We start from the raw sequence: 22,973 nt of genomic DNA, 5'->3' as shown, positions 1-22,973 counted from the left end.
CAAACACTGTGTCCGAGCACATACCCAGAGGGTACAGACACTATCTCTGAGCACATACCCAGAGGGTACAGACACTATCTCTGAGCACATACCCAGAGGGTACAGACACTATCTCTGAGCACATACCCAGATGGTACAAACACTGTGTCCGAGCACATACCCAGAGGGTACAAATACTGTGTCTGAGCACATACCCAGAGGGTACGGATACTATGTCTAATGAACAAGAAAAACAGCACAAGAATAATGTGTCAAAAATGTGCAGCTGATTAAGATGAAAATCAGACATGAGCAACATTCGGGTATCTTGCTTGCAGACGTTTCGCCAACTAGTGGCTTTATCAATACAATACGTGGATATAATCTTATATATATATATATATATATATATATATATATATATATATATATATATATATATATATATATATATATATATATATATATATATATATATATATATATATATATATATATATTTCAACAAGTCGGCCGTCTCCCACCGAGGCAGGGTGACCCAAAAAGAAAGAAAATCCCCAAAAAGAAAATACTTTCATCATCATTCAACACTTTCACCTCACTCACACATAATCACTGTTTTTGCAGAGGTGCTCAGAACACAACAGTTTAGAAGCATATACGTATAAAGATACACAACATATCCCTCCAAACTGCCAATATCCCGAACCCCTCCTTTAGAGTGCAGGCATTGTACTTCCCATTTCCAGGACTCAAGTCCGGCTATATAAAAATAACCGGTTTCCCTGAATCTCTTCACTAAATATTACCCTGCTCACACTCCAACAGATCGTCAGGTCCCAAATACCATTCGTCTCCATTCACTCCTATCAAACACGCTCATGCACGCCTGCTGGAAGTCCAAGCCCCTAGCCCACAAAACTTCCTTTACTCCTTCCTTCCAACCTTTTCGAGGACGACCCCTACCCCTCCTTCCTTCTCCTACAGATTTTAAATGCTCTCCATGTCATTTTACTTTGATCCATTCTCTCTAAATGACCAAACCACCTCAACAACCCTTCTTCAGCCCTCTGACTAATACTTTTATTAACTCCACACCTTCTCCTAATTTCCACACTCCGAATTTTCTGCATAATATTTACACCACACATTGCCCTTAGACAGGACATCTCCACTGCCTCCAACCGTCTCCTCGCTGCTGCATTCACAACCCAAGCTTCACACCCATATAAGAGTGTTGGTACTACTATACTTTCATACATTCCCTTCTTTGCCTCCATAGATAACGTTTTTTGACTCCACATATACCTCAATGCACCACTCACCTTTTTCCCCTCATCAATTCTATGATTAACCTCATCCTTCATAAATCCATCTGCCGACACGTCAACTCCCAAGTATCTGAAAACATTCACTTCTTCCATACTCCTCCCCAATTTGATATCCAATTTTTCTTTATCTAAATCATTTGATACCCTCATCACCTTACTCTTTTCTATGTTCACTTTCAACTTTCTACCTTTACACACACTCCCAAACTCATCCACTAACCTTTGCAATTTTTCTTTAGAATCTCCCATAAGCACAGTATCATCAGCAAAAAGTAACTGTGTCAATTCCCATTTTGTATTTGATTCCCCATAATTTAATCCCACCCCTCTCCCGAACACCCTAGCATTTACTTCTTTTACAACCCCATCTATAAATATATTAAACAACCATGGTGACATTACACATCCCTGTCTAAGACCTACTTTTACCGGGAAGTATTCTCCCTCTCTTCTACACACCCTAACCTGAGCCTCACTATCCTCATAAAAACTCTTTACAGCATTTAGTAACTTACCACCTATTCCATATACTTGCAACATCTGCCACATTGCTCCCCTATCCACTCTATCATATGCCTTTTCTAAATCCATAAATGCAATAAAACTTCCCTACCTTTATCTAAATACTGTTCACATATATGTTTCAATGTAAACACTTGATCTACACATCCCCTACCCACTCTGAAACCTCCTTGCTCATCCGCAATCCTACATTCTGTCTTACCTCTAATTCTTTCAATTATGACCCTACCATACACTTTTCCTGGTATACTCAGTAAACTTATTCATCTATAATTTTTACAATCTCTTTTGTCCCCCTTCCCTTTATATAAAGGGACTATACATGCTCTCCGCCAATCCCTAGGTACCTTCCCCTCTTTCATACATTTATTAAACAAAAGTACCAACCACTCCAACACTATATCCCCCCTGCTTTTAACATTTCTGTCATGATCCCATCAGTTCCAGCTGCTTTACCCCCTTTCATTCTACGTAATGCCTCACATACCTCCCCCACACTTACATTCTGCTCTTCTTCACTCCTAAAAGATGGTATATCTCCCTGGCTAGTGCATGAAATTATCGCCTCCCTTTCTTCCTCAACATTTAAAAGTTCCTCAAAATATTCTCGCCATCTACCTAATACCTCCCTCTCCCCATCTACTAACTCCCCTACTCTGTTTTTAACTGACAAATCCATACGTTCCCTAGGCTTTCTTAACTTGTTTAACTCACTCCAAAATTTTTTCTTATTTTCATTAAAATTTCTTGACAGTGCCTCTCCCACTCTATCATCTGCTCTCCTTTTGCACTCTCTCACCACTCTCTTCACCTTTCTTTTACTCTCCATATACTCTGCTCTTCTTATAACACTTCTGCTTTGTAAAAACCTCTCATAAGCTAACTTTTTCTCTTTTATCACACCCTTTACTTCATCATTCCACCAATCACTCCTCTTTCCTCCTGCCCCCACCCTCCTATAACCACAAACTTCTGCCCCACATTCTAATACTGCATTTTTAAAACTCATCCAACCCTCTTCAACCCCCCCCCCCCCCACTACTCATCTTTGCACTAGCCCACCTTTCTGCCAATAGTCGCTTATATCTCACCCGAACTTCCTCCTCCCTTAGTTTATACACTTTCACTTCCCTCCTACTTGTTGTTGCCACCTTCCTCTTGTCCCATCTACCTCTTACTCTAACTGTAGCTACAACTAAATAATGATCCGATATATCAGTTGCCCCTCTATAAACATGTACATCCTGGAGCCTACCCATCAACCTTTTATCCACCAATACATAATCTAACAAACTACTTTCATTACATGCTACATCATACCTTGTATATTTATTTATCCTCTTTTTCATAAAATATGTATTACTTATTACCAAATCTCTTTCTACACATAGCTCAATTAAAGGCTCCCCATTTACATTTACCCCTGGCACCCCAAATTTACCTACTACTCCCTCCACAACATTTTTACCCACTTTAGCATTGAAATCCCCAACCACAAGTACTCTCACACTTGGTTCAAAACTCCCCACGTATTCACTCAACATTTCCCAAAATCTCTCTCTCTCTCCTCTACACTTCTCTCTTCTCCAGGTGCATATACGCTTACTATAACCCACTTTTCACATCCAACCTTTATTTTACTCCACATAATCCTTGAATTAATACATTTATATTCCCTCTTTTCCTGCCATATCTTATCCTTTAACATTATTGCTACTCCTTCTTTAGCTCTAACTCTATTTGAAACCCCTGAACTAATCCCAGTTATTCCTCTCCACTGAAACTCTCCCACCCCCTTCAGCTTTGTTTCACTTAAAACCAGGACATCCTGGTTCTTCTCATTCATAACATCCACAATCATCTCTTTCTTATCATTTGCACAACATCCACGCACATTCAGACTTCCCACTTTGACAATTTTCTTCTTCTTATTCTTTTTAGTAATCTTTACAGGAAAAGGGGTTACTAGCCCATTGTTCCCGGCATTTTAGTTGACTTTTACAACACGCATGGCTTACGGAGGAAAGATTCTTATTCCACTTCCCCATGGATATAAAAGGAAAAGTAATAAGACCAAGAACTATTAAGATAAAATCAAAGAAAACTCAGATGAGTGTGTATAAATAAACATGTACATGTATGTGTAGTGTGACCTAAGTGTAAGTAGAAGTAGCAAGACACACCTGTAATCTTGCATATTTATGAGACAGACAAAAGACACCAGCAATCCTACCATCATGTAAAACAATTACAGGCTTTTGTTTTACACTCACTTGGCAGGACGGTAGTACCTCCCTGGGTGGTTGCTGTCAACCAACCTATTATATATATATATATATATAGAGGCCTATTTGCAGTTTTACATTTATAGCTGTGTCTTATCCTCTAAAATAAACACTATTCAGCGGTATATATCAACTAAACGAGGACATTAGCACAACAACATATAAAATGAATGCTGTACACAGTATTTATTATAGTTTATTTTATTTTTTCTCGTCTCTTTGTACGTTTATTAATGCAGAAAACAGAAAAACTCAGCTTTTGTCTATTTTTCTGAATATTTTGTATATCATGATCAACTCTCCTCCCTGTATATGATATTGATAACATACCAAAGCAGGCGCCGGCGTCCTTACAGCCGAGCGAGACAGTGAACTGTATGAAGCTGTGGTCAGTCATGATGATGTCTGGTGTCTCAGCGAACCTGTAGCCCTCGCGACCTGCCGTCACAACAAACACACCTTGAAGGATCGTATTTTAATAATATTCTTTTATTATGTTTTTAGATGTCAATGTCACAAATTAATTTTAACCTCGAGGCGAGGTCAGACTTACTGGTAAAATGGAGTGAGTTGTGAGCGAGGCCACACACTTGCTCTAAGACTGAACCAGGGCGCAGGAGCCATCCTACACCCGTGTCGATGTCTGTAAAGGCAGGAATGCCTCTCACAGCACTTCCAATGTGGATCTGCAAGCATTATATTAATATTTTTGGGACGTTCTCTACACTACGTTTTCCTCTCAGTTTCTTATAGCAATTACCACTAGTGCATGACTAGTAACCAGATGTGTTTCAGCCGCTGCATGATCCAGGGAATTTATCCCTATATCGCATAACCCCAGTCCCCTCTACCTCGAAGTATGCGATAAGAATAGTGCAGGGTGCGGCGTAGGTTTGTAATGTAGTTAAATAATTGTGCTGAGATTTGAAGCAGATCAGAAAAAGCATTCACAAGTTATCACATGGAAACTAATATTCTAATTCATTCAAGACAATTAGTAACTTTGTAAATTATGCCACACACAGTCTAAAACAAATTCAAACATTCCATTAAGAAACATCAGCTTTGAAAGCTTAAAGCCAGACTGAGAAGTTAATCTCCTGTTATTTCAGAGGAAAATATATGCTAGATTATGCAAGTACATTAAGTTTAAAGCCTCTCGGAAGCCCCATTAACAAGTTATCAGTTTGATGAAGCATCCAGAAATTATCGCATAAAAACCAATAGTTAAATATTCGTTATTTCTACCATGAAAAAGTCAAACTGGGACCAACACAAACTTTTCCCAGAGTAACACTGACCAGCCTTTATAGTTTGTATAAAATATTAATAATTAGGAGAGGTAGTGATGATCATAAGAAACATTGTTCAGTTATTTTCACCTATTTCAGTTTTTTTTCCAAAAAACCGGCCGTATCCCACCGAGGCCGGGTGGCCCACCGAGGCAGGGTGGCCCACCGAGGCAGGGTGGCCCACCGAGGCAGGGTGACCCACCGAGGCAGGGTGGCCCACCAAGGCAGGGTGGCCCACCAAGGCAGGGTGGCCCACCGAGGCAGGGTGGCCCACCGAGGCAGGGTGGCCCACCGAGGCAGGGTGACCCACCGAGGCAGGGTGGCCCACCGAGGCAGAGTGGCCCACCGAGGCAGGGTGGCCCACCGAGGCAGGGTGGCCCACCGAGGCCGGGTGGCCCACCGAGGCCGGGTGGCCCACCGAGGCAGGGTGGCCCACCAAGGCAGAGTGGCCCACCAAGGAAGGGTGGCCCACCAAGGCAGGGTGGCCCACCAAGGCAGGGTGGCCCACCAAGGCAGGGTGGTCCACCAAGGCAGGGTGGCCCACCAAGGCAGGGTGGCCCACCAAGGCAGGGTGGCCCACCAAGGCAGGGTGGCCCACCAAGGCAGGGTGGCCCACCAAGGCAGGGTGCCCCACCAAGGCAGGGTGGCCCACCGAGGCGGGGTGGCCCACCAAGGCAGGGTGGCCCACCGAGGCGGGGTGGCCCACCAAGGCAGGGTGGCCCACCAAGGCAGGGTGGCCCACCAAGGCAGAGTGGCCCACCAAGGCAGGGTGGCCCACCAAGGCAGGGTGGCCCACCAAGGCAGGGTGGCCCACCAAGGCAGGGTGGCCCACCAAGGCAGAGTGGCCCACCAAGGCAGGGTGGCCCACCAAGGCAGGGTGGCCCACCAAGGCAGGGTGGCCCACCAAGGCAGGGTGGCCCACCGAGGCGGGGTGGCCCACCAAGGCAGGGTGGCCCACCAAGGCAGGGTGGCCCACCAAGGCAGGGTGGCCCACCAAGGCAGGGTGGCCCACCAAGGCAGAGTGGCCCACCAAGGCAGGGTGGCCCACCAAGGCAGGGTGGCCCACCAAGGCAGGGTGGCCCACCAAGGCAGAGTGGCCCACCGAGGCAGGGTGGCCCACCAAGGCAGGGTGGCCCACCAAGGCAGGGTGGCCCACCAAGGCAGGGTGGCCCACCGAGGCAGGGTGGCCCACCGAGGCAGGGTGGCCCACCAAGGCAGGGTGGCCCACCAAGGCAGGGTGGCCCACCGAGGCAGGGTGGCCCACCGAGGCAGGGTGGCCCACCGAGGAAGGGTGGCCCACCAAGGCAGAGTGGCCCACCGAGGAAGGTTGGCCCACCAAGGCAGGGTGGCCCACCGAGGAAGGGTGGCCCACCAAGGCAGGGTGGCCCACCGAGGCAGGGTGGCCCACCGAGGCAGGGTGGCCCACCAAGGCAGGGTGGCCCACCGAGGCAGGGTGGCCCACCAAGGCAGAGTGGCCCACCGAGGCAGGGTGGCCCACCGAGGCAGGGTGGCCCACCAAGGCAGAGTGGCCCACCGAGGAAGGGTGACCCACCAAGGCAGAGTGGCCCACCGAGGCAGGGTGGCCCACCAAGGCAGGGTGGCCCACCGAGGCAGGGTGGCCCACCGAGGCAGGGTGGCCCACCGAGGAAGGGTGGCCCACCAAGGCAGAGTGGCCCACCGAGGAAGGGTGGCCCACCAAGGCAGGGTGGCCCACCGAGGAAGGGTGGCCCACCAAGGCAGGGTGGCCCACCAAGGCAGGGTGGCCCACCGAGGAAGGGTGGCCCACCAAGGCAGGGTGGCCCACCGAGGAAGGGTGGCCCACCAAGGCAGGGTGGCCCACCGAGGCAGGGTGGCCCACCAAGGCAGGGTGGCCCACAGAGGCAGGGTGGCCCACCGAGGAAGGGTGGCCCACCAAGGCAGGGTGGCCCACCGAGGCAGGGTGGCCCACCAAGGCAGGGTGGCCCACCAAGGCAGGGTGGCCCAAAAAGAAAAACGAAAGTTTCTCTTTTAAAATTTAGTAATTTATACAGGAGAAGGTGTTACTAGCGCCTTGCTCCCGGCATTTTAGTCGCCTCTTACAAAACACATGGCTTACGGAGGAAGATAACAGAAAATAAACAAGAACAAGAACCAGTAAGACAACAAAAGGACACCCAGAGCTGTGTGTATGTATACATGCTTGTACATGTATGTGTAGTGTGACCTAAATGTATGAAGTAGCAAGACATACCTGTAATCTTGCATATTTATGAGACAGACAAAAGACACCAGCAATCCTACCATCATGTAAAACAATTACAGGTTTCCGTTTTACACTCACTTGGCAGGACGGTAGTACCTCCCTGGGTGGTTGCTGTCTATTTCAGTTATTGTCAATTATTTCATTTTGTCTAACAAATTGGCAATCAAGAGGAAGCTTCCTTTGAGGGAAACGCTTAAGCAATAAAAAGTTTGAAGCCGACCAAAAGATGCATTCCCCAGCTAATATACAGAATCCAACAACTTCAGTTTCCTTAATTTTCTTATTGATAAAACAAAAAATGTGCCCTTACACAGCCTACATGTGCCCCTACCCAGCTTACATGTGCCCCTACCCAGCTTACATGTGCACCTACACAACTTACATGTGCACCTACACAACTTACATGTGCACCTACACAGCCTACATGTGCCCCTACCCAGCTTACATGTGCCCCTACCCAGCTTACATGTGCACCTACACAACTTACATGTGCACCTACACAGCCTACATGTGCCCCTACCCAGCTTACATGTGCACCTACACAACCTACATGTGCACCTACACAGCCTACATGTGCACCAACACAGCCTACATGTGCCCCTACCCAGCCTACATGTGCACCTACACAACCTACATGTGCACCTACACAGCCTACATGTGTACCTACACAGCCTACATGTGCACCTACACAGCCTACATGTGCCCCTACCCATCTTACATGTACACCTACACAACCTACATGTGCACCTACACAGCCTACATGTGCACCCACACAGCCTACATGTGCACCTTCACAGCCTACAAGTGCACCTACACAGACTACATGTGCACCTTCACAGCCTACAAGTGCAACTACACAACCTACATGTGCACCTACACAGCCTACATGTGCACCTACACAGCCTACATGTGCACCTACACAGCCTACATGTGCCCCTACCCAGCTTACATGTACACCTAGACAACCTACATGTGCATCTACACAGCCTACATGTGCACCCACACAGCCTACATGTGCACCTTCACAGCCTACAAGTGCACCTACACAGACTACATGTGCACCTTCACAGCCTACAAGTGCACCTACACAGACTACATGTGCACCTTCACAGCCTACATGTGCCCCTACCCAGCCTACGTGTACATCTACACAGCCTACATGTGCACCTTCACAGCCTGCAAGTGCACCTACACAGACTACATGTGCACCTTCACAGCCTACATGTGCACCTACACAAACTATATGTGCACTACACAGCCTACACGTGCAGCTACACAGCCTACATGAGCACCTTTACAGCCTACATGTGCACCTACACAGAACATATGTTTACTACACAGCCTTCATGTGCACGTACACAGTCTTCATGTGCACTTACAAAGCCTACATGTGCATCTACACAGACCATATGTGCACTACACAGCTTTCATGTGCACCTACACATGCTACATGTGCACCTACAGACTATATGTGCACTACACAGCCTTCATGTGTACCTACACAGACTACATGTGCATCTACACAGCCTAGATGTGCACCTACACAGACTACATCTGCACCTACACAGCCTACATGTGTATGTACACAGCCTAGATGTGCAGCTACACAACCTACATATGCACCTTCACAGCCTACATGTGCACCTACACGGCCTACATGTGCACCTACAAAGGCTACATGTGTATGTACACAGTCTAGATACGCAGCTACACAGCCTACATATGCACCTTCACAGCCTACATGTGCACCTACACGGCCTACATGTGCACCTACACAGCCTACATGTGTATGTACACAGCCTAGATGCGCAGCTACACGGCCTACATGTGCACCTACACGGCCTACATGTGCACCTACACGGCCTACATGTGCACCTACACAGCCTACATGTGCACATACAAATTCCCATCCCTCGTTAATAATAATAAAATAATAATAATAATAATAATAATAATAATAATAATATATTTCTACAAGTACATGTACAAGGTATACAGTCCTAGCTGACATTAGTGACATACTGCTATATAGAAAGCCCAGCGCTGTATAGCCCTTGTGGCTTAGCGCTTTTTTGATTATAATAATAATAATAATAATATATAGAAAGCCGCTTGTTATGTAGAGCATTTCGGGCAAATTAGGTCAGTTTTATCCCAGGATGCGACCCACACCAATCGACTTACTCCCAGGTCAAGATGTTACTGATGGGTGAACATAGACAAGAGGTGTAAGGAAACACGCCCAATGTTTCTACCCTCGCTGAGAATCGAGCCCGTGACTTCACCGTGTGAAGAGAGAGTTTTATCCACCAGGCCAGAGGCATCTATACCATTACCATCATTTAAGTAAATGTTCAGGGAAGAATTAGCAGGTGAAGTTCCCTTTGTTCAATTTTCTAAAGACTATTCAAGATTTTGTTTTTTTGTTTTTTTGTGTGTGTAATTATTTCAGAAACCGTCTTGTTATGAGTCTAAAACAAATTCAAAGCTTCCACTAAGAAACATCAGCTTTGAAAGCTTGAAGCCAAACTGAGAGGGCAATCTCTAGTTATTTTAGAGAAAAATATATGCTAGATTACACAAATACATTAAGTTTAAAGCTTCTCGGAAACTCCATTAACAAGTTATCAGTTTGGTGAAGCATCCAGAAATTATCCTTATTTCTACTATGAAAAAGTCAAACTGGGACCAACACAAGCCAAAATGAATCCAAACTGGGGCCAACACAAACCAAAATGAATCCAAACTGGGACCAACACAAGACAAAATTAATCCAAACTGGGACCAACACAAGCCAGAATGAATCCAAACAGGGACCAACACAAGACAAAATTAATCCAAACTGGGACCAACACAAGCCAGAATGAATCCAAACAGGGACCAACACAAGCCAAAATTAATCCAAACTGGGACCAACACAAGACAAAATTAATCCAAACTGGGACCAACACAAGCCAGAATGAATCCAAACAGGGACCAACACAAGACAAAATTAATCCAAACTGGGACCAACACAAGACAAAATTAATCCAAACTGGGACCAACACAAGCCAGAATGAATCCAAACTGGGACCAACACAAGCCAGAATGAATCCAAACAGGGACCAACACAAAACAAAATTAATCCAAACTGGGCCCAACACAAGCCAGAATGAATCCAAACTGGGACCAACACAAGCCAGAATGAATCCAAACAGGGACCAACACAAGCCAGAATGAATCCAAACAGGGACCAACACAAGCCAGAATGAATCGAAACAGGGACCAACAAAAGCCAAAATTAATCCAAACAGGGACCAACACAAGCCAGAATGAATCCAAACTGGGACCAACACAAGCCAGAATGAATCGAAACAGGGACCAACACAAGCCAAAATTAATCCAAACAGGGACCAACACAAGCCAGAATGAATCCAAACTGGGACCAACACAAGCCAGAATGAATCGATACAGGGACCAACACAAGCCAAAATTAATCCAAACAGGGACCAACACAAGCCAGAATGAATCCAAACAGGGACCAACACAAGCCAGAATGAATCCAAACAGGGACCAACACAAGCCAGAATGAATCCAAACAGGGACCAACACAAGCCAAAATTAATCCAAACTGGGACCAACACAAGCCAGAATGAATCCAAACAGGGACCAACACAAGCCAAAATTAATCCAAACTGGGACCAACACAAGCCAGAATGAATCCAAACAGGGACCAACACAAGCCAAAATTAATCCAAACAGGGACCAACACAAGCCAGAATGAATCGAAACAGGGACCAACACAAGCCAAAATTAATCCAAACAGGGACCAACACAAGCCAGAATGAATCCAAACTGGGACCAACACAAGCCAGAATGAATCGAAACAGGGACCAACACAAGCCAAAATTAATCCAAACAGGGACCAACACAAGCCAGAATGAATCCAAACAGGGACCAACACAAGCCAAAATTAATCCAAACAGGGACCAACACAAGCCAGAATGAATCCAAACTGGGACCAACACAAGCCAGAATGAATCCAAACAGGGACCAACACAAGCCAAAATTAATCCAAACTGGGACCAACACAAGCCAGAATGAATCCAAACAGGGACCAACACAAGCCAAAATTAATCCAAAGTGGGACCAACACAAGCCAAAATTAATCCAAAGTGGGACCAACACAAGCCAAAATTAATCCAAAGTGGGACCAACACAAGCCAGAATGAATCCAAACAGGGACCAACACAAGCCAAAATTAATCCAAACTGGGACCAACACAAGCCAGAATGTATCCAAACTGGGACCAACACAAGCCAGAATGAATCCAAACTGGGACCAACACAAGCCAAAATTAATCCAAACTTTTCTCAGAGTAAGACTGACCAGCCTTTATAGTTTACATAAAAAAAAACAAGTAATAGGGAGAGTTAGTGCTGATCATAAGACACATTTTTCAGTTATTTTTAGTTATTTCAATTATTCATCCCACAATAATGTGAAACAAACTCTGGTTCAACCTTCCTAAACTGCAGCAAAAATATTTTTAAGCCCTTATTTCTCGGTGTGGCACTACATTTAAGAGTCTGATGCATTCATATAAGTGTTCAGAGTCTGCCTCAGAATTATTGTGGGATGAAAATCTGTGGCAGATGTCTGCCACTCTTAATGAGGTTACTTTAATGAGCCCCTATTCCTTTATATGTTTTAGAAGTCTCTCCTATATATGGTACCGTTTTCTCTTGTAATTTAAATGGACACTTTGTCCCGTGGAGGATATAATTGCCAGTGACTTTTAAATCTCTGATAAAGTATTTATCGATTTAAAGTTATTGATGTCATAGCAGAATGTGACGGAATTTTTTATTATTGCCAAGATAATTTCGTTTAGGCTTTTACAATATCAATGCTTGTGGGATTTTTTCTACTGCTATAACATTTATCTTTCTGGCTATGGGTACTGTTGTGCCTGAGGGCACTTACGGTACCCTCTCTTATCTCCCTCCATCACGCCAGTGAAGACGCTCGTCTGGGAACGTTGTTTGCTGGGACATTCTCCTATTTTCTGCAATTTTGCAAGCTCTTGATGATGTGTTGATTGCAACACGAAAGACCTAGAGCTATCATTCTACTCCCCCCTTCCCCGTCAACACAAAAAAGGGAGAGGCAGAACCCCTACTCACTCTACTGACAGTGAAAAAGTCAGAGTCCAGGTGAGCAAGAAAATTGAAGAGGGCAACACAGTGGGGGCAATCAGAATTATTACCAGTGACGATACAGTTGCTCCCAGGGATGCTGACACGGCTGAAGCACTTAGAGGAAAGCACCCTGCCAGGGAAACCAGTGCCACCAACAGTTCCAACACCTCTGTCCCCACTATGGAACCATTGATTGTGGAAGACTCAGACATTTACAAAGCAATAATGTCGTTCCCATCTGGCTCTGCTGGGGGTTACACTGGAATAAGGCCACAACATTTAAAGGAAATGGTTAATCCAGTTATTGGGGAAATTGCAGAGACACTGCTTTCAGAGATCACAAGGTTCGTCAACAATTCCTTGGCTGGTCTGATTCCTGATGAAATTAGACCTTTCTTTTTTGGTGCAACACTTTGTGCACTTAAAAAGAAGGATGGAGGAATTCGGCCAATTGCAGTAGGCAACACGTTACGCCGCCTCGTATCCAAAGCTGCTGTCCGAAGTATTCGTGCACAGGCAGCCATGATGCTTCAACCAAACCAGCTTGGCTTTGGGGTCTCTCAAGGAAGTGAAGCAGCGGTTCATGCAACAAGGGCATATATCAACGACCTGCCTGAGGACAATGCAGTGGTAAAATTAGATTTCAAGAATGCGTTCAATCTCCTGAAAAGAGACGTGGTATTAGCAGCAGTACAAGAACATTTCCCTGGTCTCTTCCCTTTTGTTTCAGCTGGGTATAGCAAGGAATCAATGCTTCTCTTTGGAGAGCATGAAATCACATCATCGGAGGGTGTCCAACAAGGAGATCCTCTTGCACCATTTCTCTTCTGTATTGCAGTTAGGGAAATCACAGTCAGACTGACCAGCGAGCTAAACATCTGGTTCCTAGATGATGGCACACTAGCAGGTACAAAGGAGTCCCTCCTACATGACCTTACACAGGTAATGACACGGGGACAGGAAATGGGTCTCATCCTGAATCCATCCAAATGTGAAATCATCTCAGTCAGTCAACAAGTGATAAATGCAGTGAGATCAAAACTACCAGGAGCAGCAGTCATTGCCCCCACAAATAGTGTCTTGCTAGGAGCACCTCTGGGAAGCAATGCCATTGACACAATTCTCAGGAAGAAATTGGAAGAGTTAAGGAGAATGGAACAACGAATAGGCAATCTGGACACCCACGATGCCTTGTACCTTCTCACAAAGTGCTTGAGTCTGCCCAGGTTGACATATTTCCTAAGATGTGCACCTTCATATGATAACCCTATACTGCACGAATATGACAGTATTCTGAGGCAGATTTTTACGAAAGTACTTAACCTTACTCCAGAAGACGGGCAGTGGAACCAAGCTACACTTCCAGTCAGACTAGGAGGCATTGGTGTCCGCAAGTCATCACAGATTGCGTTACCTGCTTTTCTGTCCTCGTGTATTGCATCCAGAGAGCTTGTAGCAGCGATTCTCCCTGAACATCTTAGGGACAAGATTGGAGCCCAGGACCAAAAATTCATTGACGGAGCAATGATCTGGGATAATCTAACGGGCTCAGAAACCAGACCTGCTCCCCCCAACAACTACAAACAATCGCACTGGGATGGTCCAATAGTGGAAAATATAGCCTCAACGATGCTTCAGAGTGTGTCAGGGAAGGATAGAGCCCGCCTCCTGGCAGTGAGAGCCCCTCATGCTGGGGACTTTCTGTTGGCTGTTCCCAACTCCAGCCTTGGCACACGCCTCGAACCACAGACCATCCGCATCGGTGTTGCCCTTCGACTTGCCGCCCCTATTTTCGCCGAACACAGGTGTATTTGTGACAGTGAAGCAGCAGACCGATTCGGGTACCATGGCCTTGTGTGCCGTAAATCCGAGGGAAAGATTGCAAGACATGAGGAGGTTAATAACATTATCAAGAGGAGTCTCACAACAGCCGGATGCCCAGCAGTAAGGGAGCCACCCCAACTATGCAGATCTGATGGCAGCCAGAAGCGTCCAGATGGTATCACCCTTCATGCCTGGACAGACGGTAAGCAGGTGGTGTGGGACTATACATGTGCATCTACCTTGGCTGATACTTATCTCCAATACACCAGGGAGGAAGGAGGGGCAGCTGCCAGCTTCAGGGAGTTCCAAAAGTCTAGAAAATATGGAGAACTTGCCCATCATTATATGTTTGATTATCAAATGGTACACAATACCGACGGGTTGGTAGATAAGACACATAGGCAACATTTAGGCAACTTTATTCCGAAACGTTTCGCCTACACAGTAGGCTTCTTCAGTCGAATACAGAAAGTAGGCGGGAGCAGTAGAGATGTGAAGACGATGTAATCAGTCCATCACCCTTGAAGTCGTAGAATTTGAGGTTGTCAGTCCCTCAGCCTGGAGAAGTTCAGCCTGGAAAAGTTCGATCTGAGAGGGACATGACCTCTAAGTGGCTACATTCTCACTACTACTACTCTGCACCTCTCCTTCAGACAGTATTTAAGTCTCAACACTGTCGCTTGATTATCAGATAGTTCCTGACTATGGAACTGAACTTCTCCAGGCTGAGGGACTGACAACCTCAAATTCTACGACTTCAAGGGTGATGGACTGATTACATCGTCTTCACATCTCTACTGTTCCTGCCTACTTTCTGTATTCGACTGAAGAAGCCTACTGTGTAGGCGAAACGTTTCGGAATAAAGTTGCCTAAATGTTGCCTATGTGTCTTATCTACCAACCCGTCGGTATTGTGTACCATTTGATAATCACTCTGTCAGACACTGCAACACAATGGCATCTTGGTACAGAAGAGAAAACACCTTGGACAACTTTTTCAAGTGAGAACTGTTTGATCTGAGAGGGACATGATCTCCCAGTGGCTACATTCTCACTACTGCTACTCTGCACCTCTCCTTCAGCCAGAGGTGACAGTGTCAGCTGCAGTGTTGTGATGCCAGAGGTGACAATGTAAGCTACAGTGTTGTGATGCCAGAGGTGACACAGTGTTGTGATGCCAGAGGTGACAGTGTAAGCTACAGTGTTGTGATGCCAGAGGTGACAATGTAAGCTACAGTGTTGCGTTGCCAGAGGTGACACAGTGTAAGCTACAGTGTTGTGATGCCAGAAGTGACAGTGTAAGCTACAGTGTTGTGTTGCCAGTGGTGACGCAGTGTAGGCTACAGTGTTGTGATGGCAGAAGTGACAGTGTAGGCTACAGTGTTGTGATGCCAGAGGTGACAGTGTAAGCTACAGTGTTGTGATGGCAGAAGTGACAGTGTAAGCTACAGTGTTCTCTTATACTAACTTTCTCCAAGGTTCTTGTTTATAAGTTCAGAACGCTTTAGCTGAATAGTTTAACATTTTCAACCCTGGTCAGCTAAAGCTTGACGGAGGTTCGTGGAACAACTGACAAGTGCAGATGCTCTCTACTAAGCTTTATAAAGATCATCCTCTCACTCAGCGCACTCGATTCCCAGTACAGGTGGAAACTTGAGGACGTGTTTCCTGAAGACACCTGCTGTCCATGCTCACCTATCAGTAAAATAGGTACCTGGGTGTTAGTCGAGTAGCGTGGGTCGCATTCTGAGGAGAAAACTGACGTAATTGGCCCAAAATGCTCTGCATAACAAGGGGCCTTGTATTTAGAAGTATGTCACTGATGTCAGGCACGTCTATATACCTTGTACATGTACGTCAAGAAATAAAAATGTATTATTATTATTATAATTGTCCGGTTTCCGTGTGATGAATTCAGAAAGCCATTTCTGATTTTCTTCAAAATCTCCACACTGGTGTATCCTATTTAGAATGTTAATGTTGTTAACTTAGTGTGTGGGTTTCATCCTGAACGACTGGAGCAGCGGATCTACTGGATGCACCCAGGTACATCACTACCACTCATCTGAAGGTAATTCCCAATAAGCTGTGTAGTGGCAAATTTTGTTGTATTCTGTACAATAACTGGAGAAAAAAATCTTATGTAGCTTTTATTGCTACAATGTTTTGCTCAAAGAAAGTTTTACCCTGACTTTTATTAATAAAATTAGTTGATGTGAACTGACAGGAGAATGTTTCTTCTGATGAGCAGTAAGTCACGGTGAGTTAGGTCGACATAATAAACTTCTGATGAGCAGTAAGTCACGGTGAGTTAGGTCTACATAATAAACTTCTGATGAGCAGTAAGTCACGGTGAGTTAGGTCTACATAATAAACTTCTGATGAGCAGTAAGTCACGGTGAGTTAGGTCTACATAATAAACTTCTGATGAGCAGTAAGTCAGGGTGAGTTAGGTCTACATAATAAACTTCTGATGAGCAGTAAGTCAGGGTGAGTTAGGTCTACATAATAAACTTCTGATGAGCAGTAAGTCAGGGTGAGTTAGGTCTACATAATAAACTTCTGATGAGCAGTAAGTCACGGTGAGTTAGGTCTACATAATAAACTTCTGATGAGCAGTAAGTCAGGGTGAGTTAGGTCGACATAATAAACTTCTGATGAGCAGTAAGTCACGGTGAGTTAGGTCTACATAATAAACTTCTGATGAGCAGTAAGTCACGGTGAGTTAGGTCTACATAATAAACTTCTGATGAGCAGTAAGTCACGGTGAGTTAGGTCTACATAATAAACTTCTGATGAGCAGTAAGTCACGGTGAGTTAGGTCTACATAATAAACTTCTGATGAGCAGTAAGTCAGGGTGAGTTAGGTCTACATAATAAACTTCTGATGAGCAGTAAGTCACGGTGAGTTAGGTCTACATAATAAACTTCTGATGAGCAGTAAGTCACGGTGAGTTAGGTCTACATAATAAACTTCTGATGAGCAGTAAGTCACGGTGAGTTAGGTCGACATAATAAACTTCTGATGAGCAGTAAGTCACGGTGAGTTAGGTCGACATAATAAACTTCTGATGAGCAGTAAGTCACGGTGAGTTAGGTCGACATAATAAACTTCTGATGAGCAGTAAGTCACGGTGAGTTAGGTCGACATAATAAACTTCTGATGAGCAGTAAGTCACGGTGAGTTAGGTCTACATAATAAACTTCTGATGAGCAGTAAGTCACGGTGAGTTAGGTCGACATAATAAACTTCTGATGAGCAGTAAGTCACGGTGAGTTAGGTCGACATAATAAACTTCTGATGAGCAGTAAGTCACGGTGAGTTAGGTCTACATAATAAACTTCTGATGAGCAGTAAGTCACGGTGAGTTAGGTCGACATAATAAACTTCTGATGAGCAGTAAGTCACGGTGAGTTAGGTCGACATAATAAACTTCTGATGAGCAGTAAGTCACGGTGAGTTAGGTCGACATAATAAACTTCTGATGAGCAGTAAGTCACGGTGAGTTAGGTCGACATAATAAACTTCTGATGAGCAGTAAGTCACGGTGAGTTAGGTCGACATAATAAACTTCTGATGAGCAGTAAGTCACGGTGAGTTAGGTCGACATAATAAACTTTCATGTTCCCATAACATGTGTGTAACTTCAACACCATTGTAAAAAATATGGTAAGTTACGTACCCATTGCTTAAATTAAACTAACTTAAAACCTTAAATGGGATTAATTTTGTCCAGTTTAGGTCAAACTTTGCGCATTTAATGAGTGAAATTAATAAAACTGAATTACTGCTTTTATTGTAATAATGTTCGAGTGCCTCATTCGACTGACTTACTTTGGTCATCAACGCTGTGAGTGGCTTGTGTATTTCAGGATATTAGTCTCTCCGAGATAAAAAGAGAATGTTTTCACTATGAATTCCGAGTTTGTGTTTCCTAGTGATGGAAGGTTTAAATTTGATTTGTATGTCCTAATGAGTTATTTTTTATTTAATAAATTGCAATATTAGTTTCCATGTGATGACTGGTGAATATTTCTTCTGTTAAGCTTTAAATATACAAATATTTTAAATATTTTATTAGAAATTTATGCCGCACTCTGCACTATACTTAACGCATGCACTGAGGCACAGGGGACTGGGCTTATTCAATTAGGGAATATCTTTCTCAGATCGCGCAGCGACCAAGACATTTCTACTGTAGTCATGATAGGTATCACTACTGACCTGGTCAACTGCCCACTGTGAGGTAGATATCACCACTGACCTGGTCAACTGCCCACTGTGAGGTAGATATCACCACTGACCTGGTCAACTGCCCACTGTGAAGTAGATATCACCACTGACCTGGTCAACTGCCCACTGTGAGGTAGATATCACCACTGACCTGGTCAACTGCCCACTGTGAGGTAGATATCACCACTGACCTGGTCAACTGCCCACTGTGAAGTAGATATCACCACTGACCTGGTCAACTGCCCACTGTGAGGTAGGTATCACCACTGACCTGGTCAACTGCCCACTGTGAGGTAGATATCACCACTGACCTGGTCAACTGCCAACTGTGAGGTAGATATCACCACTGACCTGGTCAACTGCCCACTGTGAAGTAGATATCACCACTGACCTGGTCAACTGCCCACTGTGAGGTAGATATCACCACTGACCTGGTCAACTGCCCGTTGTGAGGTAGATATCACCACTGACCTGGTCAACTGCCCATTGTGAGGTAGGTATCACCACTGACCTGGTCAACTGCCCACTGTGAGGTACATATCACCACTGACCTGGTCAACTGCCCATTGTGAGGTAGATATCACCACTGACCTGGTCAACTGCCCACTGTGAAGTAGATATCACCACTGACCTGGTCAACTGCCCACTGTGAGGTAGATATCACCACTGACCTGGTCAACTGCCCATTGTGAGGTAGGTATCACCACTGACCTGGTCAACTGCCCACTGTGAGGTACATATCACCACTGACCTGGTCAATTGCCCGTTGTGAGGTAGATATCACCACTCACCTGGTCAACTGCCCATGTGAGGTAGATATCACCACTGACCTGGTCAACTGCCCACTGTGAGGTAGGTATCACCACTGACCTGGTCAACTGCCCACTGTGAGGTAGGTATCACCACTGACCTGGTCAACTGCCCACTGTGAGGTAGATATCACCACTGACCTGGTCAACTGCCCATGTGAGGTAGATATCACCACTGACCTGGTCAACTGCCCACTGTGAGGTAGGTATCACCACTGACCTGGTCAACTGCCCACTGTGAGGTAGATATCACCACTGACCTGGTCAACTGCCCACTGTGAGGTAGGTATCACCACTGACCTGGTCAACTGCCCACTGTGAGGTAGATATCACCACTGACCTGGTCAACTGCCCACTGTGAGGTAGATATCACCACTGACCTGGTCAACTGCCCACTGTGAGGTAGGTATCACCACTGACCTGGTCAACTGCCCACTGTGAGGTAGATATCACCACTGACCTGGTCAACTGCCCGTTGTGAGGTAGATATCACCACTGACCTGGTCAACTGCCCACTGTGAGGTAGATATCACCACTGACCTGGTCAACTGCCCACTGTGAGGTAGATATCACCACTGACCTGGTCAACTGCCCACTGTGAGGTAGATATCACCACTGACCTGGTCAACTGCCCACTGTGAGGTAGTTATCACCACTGACCTGGTCAACTGCCCACTGTGAGGTAGATATCACCACTGACCTGGTCAACTGCCCACTGTGAAGTGAAGGAGCCGTGTGGTGAGGGTTGCCACCATCGTAGACGAGTCGTGTTTGACTTGGCTGTGTCTGTAAGAGAGATTTTTTTACACAAATCGATTTTACAGTCTAAGATCTGTTATTCTACCTCAGCTCATTAAGCTCTCAACATTATTTATGTATTCTCTAGATTACTAACTTAAAGTTAGCGGCAACGGCAGCGGCAGCAGCGACCTCCAAGCTCCGTACTTTTCTCCAACTATCAGAGCTACCAATGCTCCTATGATGACCTAGTTACTTGCAAAACTGCACTACCCAACGTAGCACCCAGAATGACCAAAGATTACCAACAGCGAAACCTACAAATCGAACATAATAGAGATCAAAGGAAGACTGCCCACAAACCGAAAGCAACACCCCGCTGCCAGCCGAACAACGTAACCCTAAACTTTGTATAACTACAACTTCTTCCAAACTACAACAATTCCTGTAGTATTATGAGGCGCAATCTAAGAGGAAACAGCACCAAGGCCAGCAAGAAAACGCCGAAAAATCAACTATTCAACAAGTGTAGCCAGGAGGACGCCGGCCCAGCAACCACCCCTCTCACCACCACACAAGGCGACACCACAACAATAACAACAAACATGGCTGCCACCAGCCCATCCTCCCCTCTCTTCCCCGGATTCAACCTACCAAGTAGTCTCTCAGGTATGACCAACGATCCAGATACCCTAAAGTCATGCATCTCCAACTTAGTTATTGAAAATATGAATCTTCGAGAGACGCTAACAAAACAAGACACCAGGATGACACAACTCGAGAACAAAATCTTCAGTCTTGAACAAAAGTTATCAACACCAGGAATGACTAACTGTGGCAAGACCATCCAAACAGTCATAGATAGCCATACAGAACAAATAATATCTCTTAATACAAAGGTTGATGAAGCAGTAAAAGAATTGAAGAACAACTTAGATAACCAGTTCAGCGACTCCAAGAAGATAAAACTGAACAAGATAAACTATCGGACGCAGTAATAGTTAACAGTCCACTTTTTCCCAGAAGATAAAACTGAACAAGATAAACTATCGGACGCAGTAATAGTTAACAGTCCACTTTTTCCCAGTGATATGAACCAAACAAACAGTAAAGAAATTACTCTGCAGATCATAAAGGACCAAACAAGTGTTATTGTACCAGAGTCTGAAATAAAAGAAGCCAGGTTACTAGGATCCCATGGTAGAAAAAGTGTTATGCTTAGATTCCACTCACATGACAGGAAAAAAGACTATTAAAGTAAAGAAAGAGGTATACATAAACGAGTGTCTTACCAAAAAACGTCAGAACCTCCTGTATAGAGTTAGTTTAATATGTTTATTATGCACCCCATACCCATCCTGTGGGCGGTAGTCAAAAGATTACAGAGGTACATAATTGGTCCAGGGACTGGACTCCAAAGTTTTGATAGCTGAGCAAGTTGCAGAGGTAATGAACTCACAATTTACAAAGGTAATGAACTCACAATTTACAAAGGTAATGAACTCACAATTTACAAGAGTCAGAAAACTTAAGCGGGAGAATAACGACACAATACACCAATGCTTCACACGGGATGGGAAAATTCTTGTTAGGAAAACAAATGTAAGTCAACTGTACACAATCACGAACGAGAATGATCTATCACGATTTCTCAGGGATACTAATCTTACAGAGAATAACTAAACAATGTCCAACTTAAAAGCCTACGTAGTGTAGTGTATGTTTTGCTCCATTATTGTTCAAATTTCATTGTACAATCTCTTAGTATTTAAATAATCAACTACCTCATCTTGTGATTTTACTAGTAAGCATAAGTCACCTTATGTAATTTTCTTATTTACTATTGTTTGCTTAAACATTAGCTGAATTGACACTTTCTCTGTCCATATTACTACCTCATATTTTTTTTAAATACTATCAATTGATATTGCCTACTAGAATTAATAATTATCATTCTTACTATAATTTCAATTTACTCTTAACATTTTTGACATTTAATAACCATTACTTGTCTAATTACCTTTACCTGTTTTATACCACATTTACTATCTTAGAGTACTCTTAATTACCTTGTACTGCCATATAACCTCTAGTATAACTACCAGTGCAATATTGAATGAAATAAACATTACTTTTTCACTTTTTTTGTAATCATTATTACTTACTAAAATTTTATTAAACACCATATTTACTACCAGTCAATTTTACTTTTGTACATTAAACATTATTTTATACTTCCCATAACATTTTGTTGACAAATTTTCAAGTTTGTATATTCAACTCCAACCTTTATATTATCCTTTGTACCTGTCTACCATCTTACTATCATATTATAACCAAAACATTACCATTATTCATTGTTCTTACCTGTCCATTTAATTTTGTTTACCACTACTTGTTTTTTTAGTCACTTTTTATTGTGTGTGCAATTAGTGTATATTCCAATTACTTTTTTGCAAGTACCAAAACTATCTTTTGTTAGCTAGTACCAACTACCTCATTTTAATTTACTTTTTATTGTGCAATAAACTGCTCAA

At 44.3% G+C, this 22,973-nt stretch overlaps 1 protein-coding gene across 1 annotated transcript in view; it reads right to left on the bottom strand.

Moving 5' to 3' along the window:
• LOC128690364 (reelin) overlaps positions 1–22,973 on the bottom strand; it is an 871,665-nt gene that overhangs the window by 242,799 nt on the left and 605,893 nt on the right. Inside the window, exons 44-47 of the mRNA XM_070089797.1 lie at positions 20,399–20,484; positions 4,671–4,803; positions 4,448–4,555; positions 59–216 (exon numbers count right to left, since the gene is read on the bottom strand). Of these exons, the coding sequence (XP_069945898.1) occupies positions 59–216; positions 4,448–4,555; positions 4,671–4,803; positions 20,399–20,484 (485 nt within the window). The remainder of the gene's footprint in view (positions 1–58; positions 217–4,447; positions 4,556–4,670; positions 4,804–20,398; positions 20,485–22,973) is intronic.

This window comes from Cherax quadricarinatus, chromosome 29 (assembly GCF_038502225.1).
Source record: "Cherax quadricarinatus isolate ZL_2023a chromosome 29, ASM3850222v1, whole genome shotgun sequence".
In the NCBI taxonomy this organism is placed as follows: Eukaryota; Metazoa; Arthropoda; class Malacostraca; order Decapoda; family Parastacidae; genus Cherax; species Cherax quadricarinatus.
The sequence above is the reverse complement of the archived record's forward strand: the minus strand, read 5'-3'. Positions and strand labels throughout refer to the sequence as shown.